The sequence below is a fragment of the Dreissena polymorpha genome, chromosome 15 (assembly GCF_020536995.1).
Source record: "Dreissena polymorpha isolate Duluth1 chromosome 15, UMN_Dpol_1.0, whole genome shotgun sequence".
NCBI classification, from domain to species: domain Eukaryota; kingdom Metazoa; phylum Mollusca; class Bivalvia; order Myida; family Dreissenidae; genus Dreissena; species Dreissena polymorpha.
Window position 1 is genome coordinate 62814513 of NC_068369.1, and position 20047 is coordinate 62834559.

At 33.9% G+C, this 20047-nt stretch overlaps 2 protein-coding genes across 3 annotated transcripts in view; one reads left to right on the plus strand and one right to left on the minus strand.

Moving 5' to 3' along the window:
- Nucleotides 1-19140, minus strand: part of LOC127860435 (zinc transporter ZIP13-like) — a 49381-nt gene extending 30241 nt beyond the window's left edge. Inside the window, exon 1 of the mRNA XM_052398516.1 lies at nucleotides 18725-19140. Within this exon, the coding sequence (XP_052254476.1) occupies nucleotides 18725-19058 (334 nt within the window). The 5' untranslated portion in view covers nucleotides 19059-19140. The remainder of the gene's footprint in view (nucleotides 1-18724) is intronic.
- Nucleotides 8654-20047, plus strand: part of LOC127860434 (F-box/LRR-repeat protein 7-like) — a 36476-nt gene continuing 25082 nt past the window's right edge. Inside the window, exon 1 of one of the 2 annotated variants that reach the window (XM_052398515.1) lies at nucleotides 8654-9135. In XM_052398515.1, the coding sequence (XP_052254475.1) occupies nucleotides 9094-9135 (42 nt within the window). In that variant the 5' untranslated portion in view covers nucleotides 8654-9093. Of the gene's footprint in view, nucleotides 9136-17187; nucleotides 17313-20047 lie in introns of those variants that run through there. The other variant, XM_052398514.1, reaches the window with a different exon arrangement.

Sequence of the window (20047 nt, forward strand, 5' to 3'; positions counted from 1 at the left end):
TTGTGCCGTATCTGATTGTATACTTATTGTTGTATACTCTGCTTCTCATTGATATCGTGTTTGTTTGTTGTACTTTGTAATTTTTTGTTTCAAATTGTTGTAAAAATCGTAAGGTTAGCTCGTAAAATAAATTTAGCAAACGACTACAGGGCTTGACACTAACTTTTTTACCTACTGACCCAAAGGACCACCAGCTTTCAGAAATTACTGGTCCTCCAAGATTTTAAGTGGTCCGACAATATCTATGTTATTTTACCTAAATTTCGAATAACTTTCCGGACTATCCACAATGTATTGTGCATTTATAAAAAGAAAACTATACTATCTACTGAACTATCTTTCGTCTTTTTCATATTTGCTGTACTTCAAGCTTCTCTTCATTAGTTTTAGGGTTTTTAGGCGGAGGTAACAGGTTCAATCACCCCCCGGAATGAAATTCAACATCGTGAAAACTTGCTATCTTGAAAATACGCACGTTTACTCTCCGGCAATATCAAAACAATATTCGGCGCTCTCCAGTGTAAATTCGCACAGTAAACAAAGTATATTCTGATGGGACTAAGATCGATAACATGCTGATTATTGCTGCTTTTTCAAAATAATAAATACCATTTTGTTAATTTCTAAATCCGAACGCTTCGAATTTTATGTTAATTTGGGATAGATCATGGCGAAGTCCGGAGACATTTGCGGAATGTAAATCGATTTTTTGATCCGACAAAAGGTTTTTGTCATCCGGGCATCTAGAAAAATTAGAATTTCCAGTATGTTGCTATTTTTCATCCCGGTCTCGAGTCGGCCCATAAAATAATGATGAAATTATCGGTTTATTATGAACATATAAACTTCTTTTATTGATGAAAACGGCTTATCACCAGTATTTCACAATATAACTGGTCCGACGGATCAACTAAATTTCTTGTTTCACTGGTCCTCCCTTTTTTTTACTGACCCCGGGTCAACGGACCACCATTAGTGTCGAGCCCTGGACTACTTTTTTGCTGCGTTGTTCAATTTACGTTACGGTACTGTATAGTACCCCAATAGTATCGTTAGAAGTGTGTAACCAACTATGTGTAAATTAAAAGTGTGTTACAAAAACAGCGAAACAAATTACCGGCAATGGTTATCAAACTCGCGGATTTATGCAATTCTGACTTGAAAATTTCACATTCTGACTTCGGATAAATCGATTTTGTACATACATACGACACTCCGAGGCATACGAAGCATGTTACTTTTGCCTGTAAAAAAGTCGCGACTTATACCCCGAAAAATACGGTATCATTATTTCGGATGGCTTTTCTGGCCGAAAATGTGGATGAATTTTTGTAGAATGTTCGTACTGCTATGATGATAATCACATCGCAATACAATATGGGGATTGCGTATTGCGATATATACCGATATACTGGTATATTGTTGCAGCACTACCGCATAGCGGGTGCCAACACTCGGCTGCGTGTGCACTTTTGAATAAATGAAAGCTTGTACCTTAGACCTAGTGACCCAAAAATGGGTGTGGCGTATAGAACTCATCAAGGTGCAGCTACATTATGAAGTTTCAAAGTTGTAGGTGGAAGCACTTTGATTTTAGAGCCAGTGTTAAGGTTTTAGGACGGTGGACGAGCTGGATATGACAATGCCCAACAGGTTTTCTCCGAAAACAGCCAAGCTAAAAAGAGTGTTAAAACTTAGTGATTTGTTTGATGACCTAGTTACCTAGTTTATGACCCCACATGACCAAGTTTAAACATGGTTGATATATCACTGGGACAAACTTTCTGACCAAGTTATATAAAAATAGGGATATAAATGTGGAGTTTTCAAAAGGTATTTGTTGACAACACACAACAGACAAATGTGATCACAGATCATCTTGTGATCAGGCAAGCAAAAAACAATCATTGACAGCTGAAGAAAACCCAGATTCTGGATAATAAGAAACTTTCACTGCAGCAGAAATCCAATTATCTGAGTAAAATGTTTTCTATCAGATACATAGGAAACAACAAAATGAGCATGGTATTATGGTGGCATAGAACAACCTGACAATAACATGAGGTTTGCGGAACAAAAATCTGTGTTCACTAAGGTTTCATTTGATTCAATACAGTCAATAAAATCTTTATAGCCTAATGGTACTTTCTCTATTAAAGATATTTACCTGGTTAATAAAAAAAAATCAGGCCTAAAAGTGCCACAAACCCAAAAAAGGAATACTGACTTCTATAAAACTTACTTGGTTACCAAGATAATATACTGGTTACTTTGTTAACATAAGAAAACTACACGTAAATACAGGCGTGACAGTTATCAACTGTATTTGGCACACAATACAATGTACACAGGAATTTTCTAGACTCCATACCTCTGAGACATACAAGAGATTTTGCATGCATTCATGGACATATGCCTGGCATTCATAAACAACAGAACCTCCCAACGGTGTCATCTAGTCATCCACTTAATTGCCCGTAGGCACTGTGAATTATATACCAGTGCTAAACTTGAGGAATACGTCCTATCCCGACATATTGATTGCATTTATCCATATTGATTGAACTTTGTAAATGGAAAATGTTTCCCTCAATATTGCCAATATAAAGGAACAATGCAACCACAGACACACACATTTTATCTTTCATAACTTCTTAAGTGGACATAGAGTTTTCCTCAGAAAATCTAGGGGTCCAATATGCAATTAAGTCAATAACTATTGAACTTTTTTTAATTCAGGTCCCTGATACATTTACTTAAAACTGTTGCTACTGCCACTATGTCCAAAATTTTTTAATGAAATGATTTTCGGACCCGCCGACTCCAATTTTTGACAAAACCAAAAAAATAATAATAAAATATCATTTTTTTTCGGATGCCAAAAGGTGGCTTTTAAACACGAAACGCTTGCCGGGTTTTAGAAAAAGTTCAAATTAGTTATAAATCATCATAATAAACCCAGTTTTAATTACCCACATTAATATGTGAACATCCTTCATCATGTACATGTGCTGGAATTTACCAAAAGCTACGCCATCATTGTTTGTTCAAGAACGCTACGTACAACGCTGTCATCAGCAAAGTCTGCTAATTTCCCAATAATTATGCAACTGTCAAATGAAATCCAGAATGGAATCGATTTGTAAGTAAATATTTTATTATTTCTTTACCATTTTATAAAATTGATAGTATTCAAATGACAAAAATATATTATGACAGCAATAAGAAAAGAACGATTTTAATTTAACAGGTGCTCGAAATGCGTACCCCATTTACGCCTATCAACTTTAAACCTTCCATATTTTACGCACAAATACGGTCATATTTTAGAGAATAAAATTTTATGTGTTGTTTAATGCAGTTGTAGTGAAGAATTTGTGCATATAATATGTGTTTTTTTGTTATTTTTAATGGGTATGAAATGGGTACCAAACTTTGGTTTTGTTCAGAACTGGTTCGTACCAAAAGTTCAAAAATCGGAAAATCAACAGTTTTTAAAACGATTTCAAGCCATGAATGCCCAAATAAAATAGTCAAGTTTATGGGGTTTATTAACGGATTAACGGCTCCTTTATGACATTGAACTATCAATTATGTTATCCTGCACTGTCACGAAGATCAATAATTATAACGATTATTAGGGGCGCTATTTCTTTAATCAATACCATGACAAAAACACATGTTAACTTGTTTCAACAGGCATTTGTGAGCATTTATGTTTAACAGTACTGTTTCATTATTATAATGTTCTGGGAACGATATATTTTAGTTAAGATACCAACTATTTCTAAGATACCAAGTAGGTCTTTCCCTCGATGTACTATATTTCGGATATGATAAAATTTGAACATATAAAGATAGTGATATTTGTGTGTTGATTTGTTGTATATAGTTTGTAAAAATATGTTATTTCGGACAACAAGAATGGATGGTGGCAATTATCCTGGGCCTTTCTGTCAAGGAATAGATGTGAAAAATATTCATTTAATTAAACCTGGAAATCGACCACCACAGCTAACAGAAAACCTTTTTACAATAGGTGTTGTTTTCAAATTTGTAAAATTTAATAATAAACAGAAGTTGATGTATATCATGTCCAAATGGCCAAATGTAACTGTTTAACACTTTGAATTGAGATGCTTTATTTTCTGATATTGGATTTATTTTTCCATTCAAATGATGTATATTTGTGTGATTCTAGGTTGTAATAAATAATTTTGAAACATTTATGCAGCATACTGTTACATTATTGTTAACGTTATTATATAATGTTGGTTATCTGGTTTATCAAGTGGAAAAAAAAAGTAATTAAAATATATAGTCAATGCCATTATTCATTAATGTCGTAAGGTTCCTTAAATGATTGTCATAAATATAGTTGGAATTACCTGCGGTTTTCACACAGCGATAAAGTGGTGACGACTTTTTTTGTGCCAGTTCCATGCACGAAGTCCGCAAAACGCACAGGTACTATGACCAAAATGCTCAGCAAAAAAAATCAAACTAATTTAAAAACTGCACATCAAGACCTACAGTCTGATTATGATCATTTTGCACATCAACATGTTTGAAAACAATCAGTGCTATTGCTTATTAAAAAGAACTTCATACCATAACATTTTTAAAATGAGTGCATATTTGGTCACCCATCTTTTTTTCCGTCCTCCTACCCGACACTTAAAAAAAAACAAATCCGAAACTCATTTAATTAAAAATTCTGGCCTGTATACACATATTTGAAAATTAATATTTATTATCAACTTTATTGTAGTTATAATATTCTAACCATCATAATAATTACTGACAAGAGCACCGCATAATGGGTGCCACACTCGGCTGCGAAAGCTTGTCAGAATTTTTTTTTTTTAGAGGTCACAGTGACCTTGACCTCTGACCTAGTGACCCAAAAATGGGTGTGGCGTGTAGACGTCATCAAGGTGCATGTACATATAAAGTTTCAAAGTTGTAGGTAAAAGCACTATGATGTTAGAGGCAAAGTTAAAGTTTTATATTAGAGGTCACAGTGACCTTGACCTTTGACCTAGTTACCCAAAAATGGGTGTGGCATGTAGAACTCATCAAGGTGCATGTACATATGAAGTTTCAAAGTTGTAGGTAAAAGCACTATGATGTTAGAGGCAAAGTGAAAGTTTTATATTAGAGGTCACAGTGACCTTGACCTTTGACCTAGTTACTCAAAAATGGGTGTGGCGTGTAGAAGTCATCAAGGTGCATGTACATGTGAAGTTTCAAATTTGTAGGTGGAAGCACTATGATGTTAGAGGCAAAGTTAAAGTTTTATATTAGAGGTCACAGTGACCTTTACCTTTGACCTAGTGACCCAAAAATGGGTGTGGCGTGTAGAACTCATCAAGGTCACTCGGCATTTACGTTTGAAAGTTGTAGGTGGAAGCACTTTAATTTTAGAGCCAATGTAAAGGTTTTAGCCCGAACGGCGGACGACGAGGAGGCTATGACAATACCTCGGGTTTTCTCCGAAAACAGCTGAGCTAATAAATGAAGGTGGTTTTATTCCCAATGTCGTCAAAAGGTTTGTGGCATTAACACAAATTATTTGGGTTTCTTTTTAAGAAAGGAAATCATAAAAATGAACAAATTTCAGTTTTCAATGAGCTTCATGGCATGGAAACAAATGCAGTGCCTTTTTTAACGTGCCATTGCATTTCTATGGCTCTTAATTCGTTATGATCAATACTGCAATATCATGGGAATAAAGCAGTTGTCAGAAAGGCCCAAAATATAAAATGTTTGCTTCCCCTGCCTGACACATAGAAAATAGGGCTGGGTAGGATGGAAATATTTTTTCCATAAAAGTTGTGTACAGATAATTGAAAATGAACTACGTGTGATAGTTTCCATGCTTAAACGGCTAAACGCTACATCCATGTACTACAGACTAATGTTTCAAATGAAGATAAACTTAATAATAAATCATAATGTAGTGAAAATGAAGTCTTTCATTTTTTACCCTACATGTAACATACATCCCACTGGCGTAAATTTTGCGCTATTGCTTTACTGTGTTGTGAAAACTGGAACCACCACTGCGTAGAAATGTAAACATGATGTTTTATTACTCAGGGCTTTCCTTAGACCTCCAATCTCAAGAGTCAATGACTCTTGGGACCAAATTTTCAAGAGTCAAAATCAAATTTGTATGAGTCATAATAATAACGCAGGAAAGTCAATGATCTTTTGTACTTAAAGCGAATTACTGAGATATATATATATATATAAAGCAACAAATTTACAAATATCTAAACATTTATTTCTTAATATATTCCAGTCAATGAAAGAGATAATGCAAACATACATTGTGACCAACATTGTGAAAAATACACTCGCACTTGTAGTGACATACATGTAATATATATCAGGGGTGTCAATTGTCCCAAATTCGAAATACGGAAAATTAAGCAGAGATTCAGAGACCGTAGGATAAAGGGAATAGAGGGCAAAGCCCCTCCAGCCCTTGCTTATTGTTATTCTTTATTTTCTTTCTATGTGCAATTTCTTGCGAGTACAATGCAAAAATTTATCAATCAGACCATCCGTAACACCGCATGTGTATTTGTCATTCTATAAAAAATGTTATAAAGACCGTTGGAAATAAATTAAAATCGACGAACCATACCGTATCCGAAATCGGGTAGAGATACGTCGTTTGCGAATGAAATAAAATATGTGTTTTGTTTGTCTGCAGAAAATGAAAGCCAGTAATAAGTAACCTAGCAAATACGCAATTAATATATAATTTGGTTGACATATTGTTTTAAGTATGATATTGCAGTGCTTTACTTTGCTAATAGATAATTTATAGTTGGCGGACAACTATAGCAATGTTCGTAGAATGGTACGGTTTTGGGAAAGTAGCGAAGATGTTTTAAAACAAAACAAAAAGATGTTTCGTCAGTTACTTCTCATGTCAGTGCCAACCGTTTACCATCAAAATACCTCCTTAAACTAACTAATTGGATTTCCTATCATCTCAAAATCGACCCTGGACGGCTCAAATCCGGATTTAATTATTTCATGTGCCATCTTTACTGAGGACGTGCGACAAACACGCCGATTTTCTATGCCGTCTCAAATGGTCAACTATTACACCTATGTTGTAATCAATTAGCAGATGCAGCATCCAAATTTGTCACTTTGCCACACGGTCAGTTATACCAGTTCTATGGTTATTATTAGCAACTCTGATGCAAAGCGTGTAAATTTAGTTTGTAGACAGTACATATGCCAGCATAACTTTCGCGCGTCTTTGAACAGAGCAAACATGGAATAAAACAGGGTTGGGTACACTGTATTCAGCATTGGAAATACATTCTGACATATTGTGGAAGTATTTCTCAAAATATTGTGGATAGGGATGTTATAATTATATATTGGATATTATTAAAACTGACGCGGGTGAGTCCATTCTGTTTTGGTGGGTTGAATACATGTCGTTTCTGCAAACAGCTGATAACAAACGCTCGGATAAATAATGGAACGTTGATACACGCGTCATCGAACCAGCAGTGTTTTAATTGGTCATTATTAGATTTCTCAATGGGCAAAATTCCGCCTACTGGGCGGACTTGTGCTTCAAACGGGCGATATAGGTTAGCGTCTACCAAAAGATACTCCGCCCCAAGCCAATTATCGATTACTCTTAATAACTTTTGATCTCTTTGACGCAAGTCGGTACATTCCCCTGGGTCAAATGTGACGCATGACGTAATTTTCTCAAGAGTCAAACTAGGGTATTCTGTAATTTTCAAGCGTCAAAACCCGGGAGCTCGGGTCAAAGGAAAGCCCTGATTACTAATTCTTAATATAATCAGAAAAAATTAACTGGGTTGCCGCAATTTTGGTGCGTTGGTTGGGAAGCGGAAACAAACACTGATATTTTTTGCCTGCTGGTAAACATAGGAATAAGTCAAGTAAACTGCTTCTGACAGAAATGTAATTATAGCATTGTTGTATTTTATCAATCAAAGAGGATGATTCTCAAAACTTAGATATAAATGGCACATAACTTAATGTTTGAAGAAGAAGAAGACTGAGCAAGAAAGCATAATTGTGACCTTTCGAGTGTTAACAAGATAAATGTCAATAAACCTGTGACATATAAAATGTGGCCTTGACCTTAAAGCCAGATACATACATGTACACATATGTCATTCTCCACATGGTGAATTTTGTCAATTCAGTAATGGTTATTTCAAATTGCATAATGAATTATAAAGTAACAGTCCTGACAAGCTAAATATGAGACACAAACCACCTATCCATATATTTTTTTAAATAATTGTGCCAGCTATATCAAGCTTTCTACAAGAAGGCCTGACACTGAAACTTGAAGGTTATTTTGTCCCCTTACCCAAGGCATTGTTCTGACAGAAAACCTCCAGCATTGTATTTGCCTAGGCAGTGATGCCTGAGAGCCACAAGTCATTTCCATAACTGAATCTAGAGCCGATGAAATATTGATGTCTCCAGTCAATGAAAGAGAAACATACACCAGTTACACATGAGTTCCAACAGGAACCATCAGAGGGTGATTTACAATTGGGAAACCAGTGGGAATTATGGCTCACTGTTTCAATTGCAGTTACTAGTCATTGATGTTGTCACTTTACTGCGTATTTTATTGAACTTTAATAAAGTCTTGCCATCAGATAACCCATATTAACCAAAGAGAGGGTGCCTATACAGAACTGCATATCACTTTAAGCCTTTGACATGCATCTAATGGAAGTGCTCATACGGAAAAGCTGAAATACCAGCATACATTGTATCAGATCTCAGCTAAAATACAAATGATGCCAACCAACTGATGCATGTGTTTTCACTGGTCATATATTTGAATACAGACCACAGGATTAATGAAACTTGGAATTTTAAATCCACATGAAGACAACTAGGCAACAAGAAGTTGATATTGATACTCTGCACCTGATATGCTAAAGCATTAGGCTGTCATTTACTTTGTCTCAACCATGTGCTAAAGAACTGTGGTGATGGTTTAGTCTATATGTCTGAGACAATTAGCTTGTTAAGTAAAGGATATAGATAATTACATCAATGGATACACACAAGGAGGGAACTCAAAGCCATCACAGAAAGGTAAGTTCAATACACTTGACACAGATTGCATATTGGCTATGTACTAAGAACTAAGTACTGCTGTATTCATGTTCTTTACCAAATTCATTATGAATATGTATTGTTTATGCAATTGAAGAGTGATAATTGACTGGGATGGCAATCTATTTGAATATTCTGTTGTTTCCAGAAATCATTGCGTCTTAAACTGTATGTTACTAAAACAGAATATATAATATGAATGCTTACAAGGTTTTTCTACCAATTCACCTGGTGACCTAGCTTTTGGACACATGAGACCAAGATATGATCCCAGCCCAGATATTGACATGATAAACATATTTAGCATATTAAATCAAGATTGAGTCATTAATGTGGCCTCAAGAAAGATTTTAATTGGTAACCTAGTTTTCAGACCCAAAAGAATAAAAAGATCCAGATATGAACTTGGCCCAGATATTGCCAAGATATACATTCTGACCGCGTTCATCAATACCATGTCAAAAATGTCATGCCAGAAAGTTATTTTGAAATCAATCAATTTATGGCAAAGTTAATGGCTAGACCAGGAATTATCAAGCTGATTTTGGCCAAATTTAATAATTGACCTTTAAGTGTGACCTTGACCTTCGAGTTTTGGAGATATTGTAACACTCAATACATCATTTAAAGATGGTTTACAATGTTTTTTCAAAATCCATCAATATATATAAAAGGTATAGGTGATTAAGGAATTTTTAAGCTGTTTTATCATCATTATATATTTGATTTATGACCTCTTAGTGTGACCTTGACATATAAGGTATGGAGAAGGGTGTTACACTTTGAAAATTGTCTTCTGACTGTGGACATTTGAGCAAAATTATTTCAAAATCCATTCATATAAGGCAAAGTTATGACTAAGACAGGAAATTTTGTAGACCAAAGCTAGGTATCCCAGCTAGGTAATTGTGTATATGTTTCTATTTCTCTTTCCAAGTACATTTTAGTTGCAGTTAAATAAAACTTCCAAATGCTTTTTCAAATAAAAACCAATAACAAGCATCATAACATTGCTTTAAAAAAATCATTTTAAAAATTATTTAAAGAAATGAAAACTTTAGAAACTTTAGCCAACTAGTTTGCTTCATAAAACATGTGCCAGTAGTGATTTCATTTTACTCTTATGTAACAGAAAACTAACAATTGTAACAATCACAGGTGGTTAGAGTGTGGCAGTGATATTAATTAGCAAAAACATCATTTTGAATAAAAATAATTGAAAAACAAGAAATGTGTTTGTAAGAAACACTATGTCCCCTTCTGCGCCGCTTTGATTTAGTTTATTTGACCTTTGACCTTGAAGGATGACCTTGACCTTGACCTTTTACCACTCAAAATGTGCAGCTCCATGATATCACATGCATGCCAAATATGAAGTTGCTATCTTCAATATAGCAATAGTTATTGCAAAATGTTAAAGTTGGCACAAACCAACAGACAGACCAACAGACAGGGCAAAAACAATATGTCCCCCACTATAGTGGTGGGGGACATAATAAACTTCTCTGAAAAAAATCACTATCAAATATATTTATATGAAGGTATTCAACTCAAGATCACCCGAAAACAGGGTGCATCACTTTGAACAGCAATAACTTCATAAATTGTGCAGCGATTTTCATGAACTTGATCTTATTCAACACAGAAATAAATTTGATTCAAACTGATTATTTTACTAATTAATATCATAGCCACATGCTAACCACCTGTGGTAAAAAATATATAAATTATCCTGCTGCTGATGATGTAATTGACTGAATGTAACTTGACTCAATGTAAAAGATAATTTTTCTTCAAAATTAATAGCACAAAATTTTAATAATAGTTATGAAAATATCATGGGGAAAAGCATACTAAATTGACAGGAAACCCTGATTACATTTTGTTAGGTTCAATGCAGCATACAGTTTGCAAGCTTTTAATGCTTGCAGTCTCCAATATTTTAAAGACCAAGCACCCACATTTTGGATCATCACAATCTTAGATATGCGCATAGATTGACAATTTGCATGCAATAACCTATTTAACACCACATGCAGTTGCAAAACACTATTTATTATGAGAATTTTGGCACTATCTGTGGTACTGTCGATTATACTGATTCTATCCAGATGCTGAGGCATACATGTACATAGGAAAATTGTTGTCTCAAGTCTACAACAATTGCTAACATGGCATGCTCCCTACCTGCCGACATTATAGTGAGAGATGTGGGTGTAGTGATTAAGACCTAGAGATTAGGATCTCATATGGATTAGCTTCCTTCATATCAGTCACACAATCTGATACATAATTGAGAGAATACATGATTACCCACATTTGTGAGCCACAATTATTATTACAGGTATATTGTATATCCTAAAATTAAAGTGTGGATATAAGATCACCTTTACTTTTTTTTATTTTGCCTTTATAAACACATAAAAGCTTTGCTTTTTAATAACACACAGCGTTAAATCTTTTTTACAAAATGCATGCTACCAAAGCTTGCATGATGAGATAATTGGTTTATTCAGTGAACCATTTGCAGTACAGCTGTACAGGAGTAAATATTTATTAGATGCCGGTACTTAAAGTCGGCCGTGTTGATGTTAGTGTATTTTCCTATTTTTGTTATGTGTCGCAAAAAAAAGTGATTATGAGTCAAAATTTGATGGTATTTATGTCAGATGTGCAAAAAAATGGTCAGAATCGGCCAAGAAATGCCCAAAATCAGTACAAAGATAGGGCTTTTCAATTTCTGTCCATGGACAGAAATGATCTAAATTTAAACACGCGCGGGTCACATGTAAAACCACGTGATTCGCTTGAGGCATGGACTCGCCTGAAGAATGAAAATAAATGCACAGACTCGGAGCACAGGTGTTGGGCGCGTGGCCAAGTCACTTATTATAAAAACTATCAATCAGGGATCATATTTTTTTCGGTTTTGTCGGTCCTAGACCGATTGGGGTCATGAAAGACCGATTGAAAATCCCAAACAGTCAGTCCGATTTTGTGTACTCGTCCACGATAAAATCGTTGACAGTTACTTCGGAGATGAAAACTTCAATGTTCATAATCCTCGTGGAAAGTGTGCATTTCATGCATGATACAGTAAACTTTCATATAAACAAAGAACAAAATCGGATATTCTGCAATAATTCATATTATTGTGAGCGGACCTTATACACTGAAAACACGCGCTGTAACTAAACAAAACATGCCGGTACATTTTCCACCAGCGTAATAATCCGGCAATAAATAAATGAAAGTTGCGGATCTGATTGACAGAACAGCTGAAAGTTATTTTTATGGGCGGAACTTCACATAAAATAGTACACAAGAAAAATCATATACATTGTATAAATCTTTAGTAAAAATCGTGTTAGAATCAAAATAATTCGTGTACTTTATTGTTTGTTTTTGAATAACTCACGACCGGAAGTTTAGATGGGTGGTTTCAAATTACTCGTGCTTCGCACTCGTGATTTAATCCCTACGCATCTTAACTATCGGCCGTGGGTTATTTGACAACAAACTATAACGTACACGAATTATTTCTCAACTATTTGGTTTTGTTGTTGCCAGTATCCAACCTACACACAGACATTTGTTAGGTTCAGTGCATGTATGTAAGCTATTATCAAATCGACAACGATTTAAAACATAGGTATAGACTTACACAGATAAATAATATTGACAACGATGAAAAAAAGGTCAAATACAACAACACACGAAACAACAATAAAAAAGAAAAAAATCATAAAACCAATTGAGAAAACTCGTATGTTCCGTTTAAAAAAAATGCCAAAGGCAATTGAACTTGTACATTTATTATACCACTTTCATGAATGGCAAAATCAATGGTATATATGTTAACGTAATTTGTCATGATTTCGGATATAAATTTTCGGACACTTTTTCCCCATTTAAATCCAGACCGATTGATGTTGCGGGAAAATATGATCCCTGCTATCAATATGTCATAAAACAACATTTTTCATTATTTTGACCACAAAAAAATTCTGATAGATAGAAGAACGTTCAGTGCCGATATTTTACAAGAATAAAAGTATCGAAATACCCCAGCTACCGAACATAATCCGCACAATTACAATTAACAAAATCAACTAACAACACAGATTTGTCTTTTGTCCACACCAAACACAAATATAATCGTTATGTTTGAATGTTAATTTCAATCGTGTACAATGATCTGTCCTTCACCTTAAGCTATGTATCCAACTATTGGTTCCGCGCCTCAGAGTTACCGAATATCTGAAACCGAGAATCGTGTTTAACTTGAATGGCTGCTCGACATGGAGCTGGACTTTCAATAGTTTTACTCTTGTAAATATCGGCACTGAACGTTCAGTCAGACGACGACCTGGCATTTCTGCGAGTTCGAGAAGTGTTTTCTTGTAGTTTATGTTGATAAGTAGCCGTTCGTGGTCATTTTTCGTAACGAGGCATTCCTTTCCCAACAAAATGGTACATAGTTTACGAAAATCGACCGCCATGTAGGCACTTTATGGCTTAAACATGTTGATGTGGGTGATTTTCCTGTCTCAAGAGATACTTATCTTGTAAATATATATAATATCAGAACTTTATTTTTGTCAAAATGATGAAAAATGTTGTTTTATGACATATTGATAGTGTTTTAAGTGACTTGGCCACACGCCCAACACCTATGATTTAGTAGTTCGTCTTTGTTTTGAAAAGCGCGGAAGTGGAAATCACGTGAAATTGGTGCTCACGTGACCCAAAGCGTGTATACGTCACAGGTTAATAATACCGGTAGTCTTGAGGATTCCGTTATGTACATGATTAAGTATCGTATTTTTGATGCTTTTGGCATTTTTTGGCACAATTTTTGCGAAAATCAGTATGGAAGAGTAAAGCTTTAGAATGTATCTGACCAATACTGATCAATTCTGGTCAGTTGAGAAAACCAAATTGTTGTGAGAAAAATCAACTCGGCCGGCTTTAACTTATCCACAAGCATGTAAGTGGCTAAATGGATGATTCTCCTACATGTACAAGAGTACCTAAAAATTAAAAAGCGTTACAAACGCAAAAAAAAATGAATAATTTGGAGAGTTCTGTTGTTATCGTTATATTTTGTGTCATTACGAGGAATGCCTATATAAATTATAAAATACAGCAATCTCTACAATGTACATATATATATGAGCACGGATGGCCAAATATATGGTCTCAATAAAGCATATCTTGTAGCAGATTACATGAAGATGTCAACAAATTTACATAAGAGAATTCAATACATGTACATCTATTATGTCAATAATTTTATTTCATTCGGTCTTGCTCAGTCCAATAACTATACAGTGTTTTGTTTCCCATGTTATCATTGAGATCAAAACCTTTATAGGGTCATTAAATGAATTGGTATAAAGGTAGGCACAAACAAATTTGGTGAAATCTTTGATCTGCGTAATTCAAGCGGATCATATTATAAACTTGCCAACCTGCACTGGGCGAATACATAGCAACCCATCAGTAAAAAATACCCAGGCCTCGAGCAAAACCATGTTTTTATAAACCAAAGAAAATCACCCAACTGTTATATAATTATGTTCATTATTTTTGTATATTGATGTACGTCATAAACGAGAGACTTTAAAAGATTTGTTAATAGTTTCGAAAAATTACAATAAAAAAATATCACAAATTGAAAACAGAATGTATTGATTATCAAAATATATTTAATTTAAAACATGCAAAATAGTACTCCTAGCTAAAAAAAAAATGTAAAAAATAATCATCAATCAAAATCTAAAACATTATAGAGCATTTTTAACGCTTATCATCGAAAAAAATAAAAAAAAAGTAATAACTACATAATTTTACTATGTAACTATGTCATAGATTCAAAAAGGGAGGGGTAGGGGTATACTAGTATATAGTGAGTTACGATGATGTAGCTTTTGCTACTTGATGCCTCAAGTTTGATGCAAAAGACAATTTTTATTTCATTTCTCTTCTTGTTATTTTAATTATTTAAAACTTTTCAAAATATATATTACAGGCTTGTTTGTAAATTTATTTCATGATGTTTAAACAAAATACATGTAATAATCTGTGAACTCCCTTTAAAACAGCTTTTTATGTATTCTTAAGAATACTTTCTGCATGCATGTGTTAATTTACCAGGATTTATCTTTATTTATAAGTATAATGTCAAGATGTCACATTAAAGTTAAAAAGGAGGTCACACTCAGACTGTATCTCAAAAATATAAGGGCAGTTTTATGAGTTTATAAAAAATCTTTTTGGTAATTCAAAAAGATTAAGAAAATTGTCGTTATCAGTTTTAGACTATTAAGCTTCAATACAGGGTTTTTTTTATAGACAAAGGGGAAGACGCTGGACGCTAGGTGAAAGGGGAAAATAGAGGGCGAAAGAGACATATTTGGGGAAAAAAACAAAACTGTTTGAATGCTTTTTTCATGATTTAGTACGTTTGACAAGATTAAATTGAAATAGAATTGAGATATTATAATCATGAGACACATCTTTCTATTAAAAAAAAAATATTTTTTTTTTTAATTTTTGGTCCGGAAAGGGGAAAAAACCAGCCTAGTTTGGTGGGGGAAGACGCCGATATTCTGCGTCTGTTATAAAAGGTAAAAAACCCTGCAATAATAATAATGTTTTCAGTGATACAGAACAAAAATAGGCACATGAACAGTGAATGTGTGTTATATTTAAAGCAAAGTCAAATTTTCGAATTCATGAAAACACAGACATTTTCAGGGTCAAACAACCGAAACCCACAAATCAAACTGTGCAAGGTTCATTTAGGCTGATATCCATACATTTATTCCAGCCCAAAATAATACTGGATTTGCTTTTAAGAATAGTACACATACACAACTTTGTACAGCTACCATATTTGGATTGTTATCTATACTTCATAGTTACACTCTATCATACTTCTTAAGATCAACTCAAAGACACACACACACATGAAATGTATATTAAAAATTTTCTTTCAAGAATTCTTGCATGCACTGTTTTTATTTACTGTTACAAAATGCCTTACAAAAAGATTGACAAGAAGACTAGAAGACATGTGTATGTAACAAGCTACATGTGTACATGTATGTACCTGTATCTCAGCATCTGTTATTTGGTTCCAGCCAGCAGGCATACCAAGCTAATGATTCTTATTAAGAAGTAGACTGAAACACTACCCCCTTCTCTACACAATACTATGTACCACATCGTTCAGGCCAACCAAATATATTGTTTATGTTTCAAAAAGCATGAGGACATTAAAGCCAGCACACCATTTTTGGATCATAAATATTCTGGTTCCAGATATTTTTTGAAATACCAAAATATACAAAGTGGTTTCTTACATTTGTCTTAAAATATAGTAAATTTGTTACATACATGTATGTTATTACTAGTTGTGAAGACCCATCACCATAGTTACACATACAATGTTAACCAAAACCACATGTTTTGTATTGCCTATGAAAATACATACTCAAGAAAAGCCACCGTTAATACATAGCTACATGTAGAGATGTAGAAGAACTTATTAATTGACATGTGTCAGTAAGCTTTATCCAAGAATTATATTTGTGTCCATAATAACAAACAGGATATTGACAGATTAACAACCATCACAATATGATGGAACTTGGAATCACTATTAAATGTGAAATCTTTTGGACTTAATTTGTTTTCAATATATTGAAAATCTTTGTGACTTGTGTTGTACAAAATACAAATAATACTAATGAACACATTTTGAAAATACAAAGAAACATAATATTTAGAAAATAATCATTTACTGTTGTCACAAATAGTAAGGCTTTCATATTTCAGTTCTCTATAAGTACCGGTAACAGAATGTTTATCAAGTGCACTGTTTAACTGAACTTCTAAAGCTTATATATATTATGTTAGGTTATAGACAACTGGAACATGCACATGTCATTCCTCTGTATTTATCTACATAGTTCTGGATGAATTACTGTTGGTGAACAAGAAAGTGCTTCACTGACGTGAAACAATCCTTAAATAATTCTCAGTGCTTTCTGTGTTCATAGTTTGGAATTTCACAAATGTCTAGGCTATCAAGTCACTCGTTTTCTTCTAGACATTCTGATCGGATTTATGTACAGAAACGTGTTTCGGTAAGTAGAATGCATTTAGTAAATGCAAAAATAAAAACTTATAATTGTGCCCATTTTTTGGTGCAAATTTGCACAATGCAGTCCAAAATAATGTCACAGCAATATACTACTTATTATACAATAAATTATTTTATTTTGTTTGTGAAAAAAAGTTTGTCATTATTTTTTTTAAATCCTTTGTGTAGTCAGAACTCCCAGTGTTAACAAGTATTAAAATTAAACATCCTTATTGAATGCCTAAGGTAAAATCTAATGTCCCTACTGACACTTTATGATAGCACATGTGTAATTACTAGTTAAGATTTCTTGATGCAGCATGTATAATAACCGGTAGTAAAGTTAAATTTTTATCACAGTTGTTGAAATGTGACAGTGTTATTCTTGATTCAAATGCCTTACTCACTGTAATGATCTGGGAACTGCTATATCTCATTCTAACGTACTGTCAATATAATTGTGGCAGTACTCATAGACTTTAACCAGTACTAAATGCCAGGTCAACATAAACCTTTGTTAAATTAAAAAAAAAAAAATGAAAGACATTAGCAACAAACACACCTGTTACATGTACATGTCCCAATTCCATCCCGATAAATATGAGTGTAGCAAATATTTTCCACCTAGGACACTATTCCTTCTTCTTTTAGTTAATAACAGCATTCATTTCAGGAGATCATCAAATTAAAAGTGTGTCAGCAGGTTTTTTTTATCTGATTTTGGGGAAAGGGCCTGGCCTTTTTTTGAGGGGAAAAAAAAGCCGGATTTTGGGTAAAAATAAGGAAAGTCTTAAAAAATCAATTTAACCTATTTTACTGTTTTTAAAACAAATTCAAGGGGACAGATAATTTAATTATGCAATATTTTTTTTTTATGTTTTCGATATCATTGTTTTGGGGAAAATCTCTGTAAGAGGGGAAAAATTTGTCTAGGGGAAAGGGCAGATATTTGGAAAAAAGGAAAAAAAACCTGGTCAGGGGTTGTTAAGCATCAACTTATGAAGTCCTAAATCACTAGTGCCAAGATGACTAGTTGGGAATGGCAGACAGTTTCCAGCTGTATTGCGTTGACATTACCAGAGCATGGAACATTTTGTTATTGCAAAACAAATAAGCAGAATTTTTAAAATAGATTTTTCTTTTTTTTCATACATCAAGATTTTACTCATCTCAACGTTTTTTTTTTAAAGATCTGAGGCTAGTGTCTCAGCATTTTAAATGTATAGCATATGTTCATGTGATTTTATTGTTTTTTAATCCTTTAAGGGGTTTATTTGATAATAGTCACACATAATGCATCCCTGATATAAATATTTACCATGCGCAGAACACAAAGATAATACATAAAAGTCCAGTCAGATTCTCCAATGGTAAAGACTAGAGTAAAGCCTGAGCCATAAAAGGGAGCCAACTCACCCCCGTGTCTTAGCGCAGGCCCAGCTTCGATGGGGATAACTAGAAGGGGGAATATGCCACTGAGACCCACAAGTATAGCACCACCTATAGAGTAAATCCACGTCTCATAGCTAGTCTGCATTTTAAGTTCCAACCAATCGTGTTTAGCAGAATTTTGATTATCAAGTTTCAAATGAGCCTGATGATGAGGTAAATCGTCCACGTAAAAAAATTCATCCTGTTTGGCATATTTCGAAGGATTAGTCGTTGCCCGATGAATTTCCGCAGAAACCACTGTCACACACGTCAGATAACAAACTAAATGAAGGTGTGTGTGTAGTACAGCCATTATCATTCACTAAATCTAGATAATGCAAGTCCAAATTTCACTTTTTCTCATGCAGACGCTTTACAGCAACAACAAAAACGACCTTCACCTTATAACGTACGGAGCTAGTAGCAATGCAGAATTTTGATAGTTTCGTATGCACTAATTTCCAATCTTCAGCGCATGCATTATGAAAATAACAATGTATATACTTGTATATGTATAAACTAGAAACGTGTTTTGAATCAAACGCCCTCTTTTCATTTAATTCAAAATGCTTATTCCTTTATGGGTTACACATCACTTACAACTATTTGTACTGCTGGCGGCATTTTATATCCGGTTCGATAAACGGAAGCTTGCCTTTCATTACGTGCTATCTTTTCATTTGCCTGGTTCACACTAGACTTGTTTTGTCCGGGAACAACAATTCATTTAATGTTGACATAAATAATTGACGTCACAAGCACGAGTGCCATTATACGTTTACATATACATTTAGAGATAATTTATTTGTAAAAATAATGCGTAGAGCTATCTTCATAAATATGATAAGCTGTCATCTTTTACTTCGACTTATCGACACCACTAGATACCCGATACACCTTTTTATTAATGGTGAGATTTGAATAAACAATAAATAAACAATAATTAGTATGGCCAATAATTATATCATAAATACTATAAGTGGAAGTTTATTTTTGAAACGACAGACCGTCTAATAAATGTAACGATTTTGACGCAAATGTTATGCTTATTTCATGGATCTAAATTCACTGGAACATTTTTCTCAATATAAAAGTAACACTTTTGTCGACCTGGATCCATACTGATAGTGCTAATTCGACGGACAACTACTATTTCGACTATTGTCCATTCTACACAGAATTCAAATTTCTGCAGTTTACAAATAATAAACAAAAATATTTCAATACAAAATGTCGCAAAAACGGTATGTGGAAAGCTATTTGCAATACGACATAGACTCTTGTAAAAAATGGGATTGAAAAACAAAT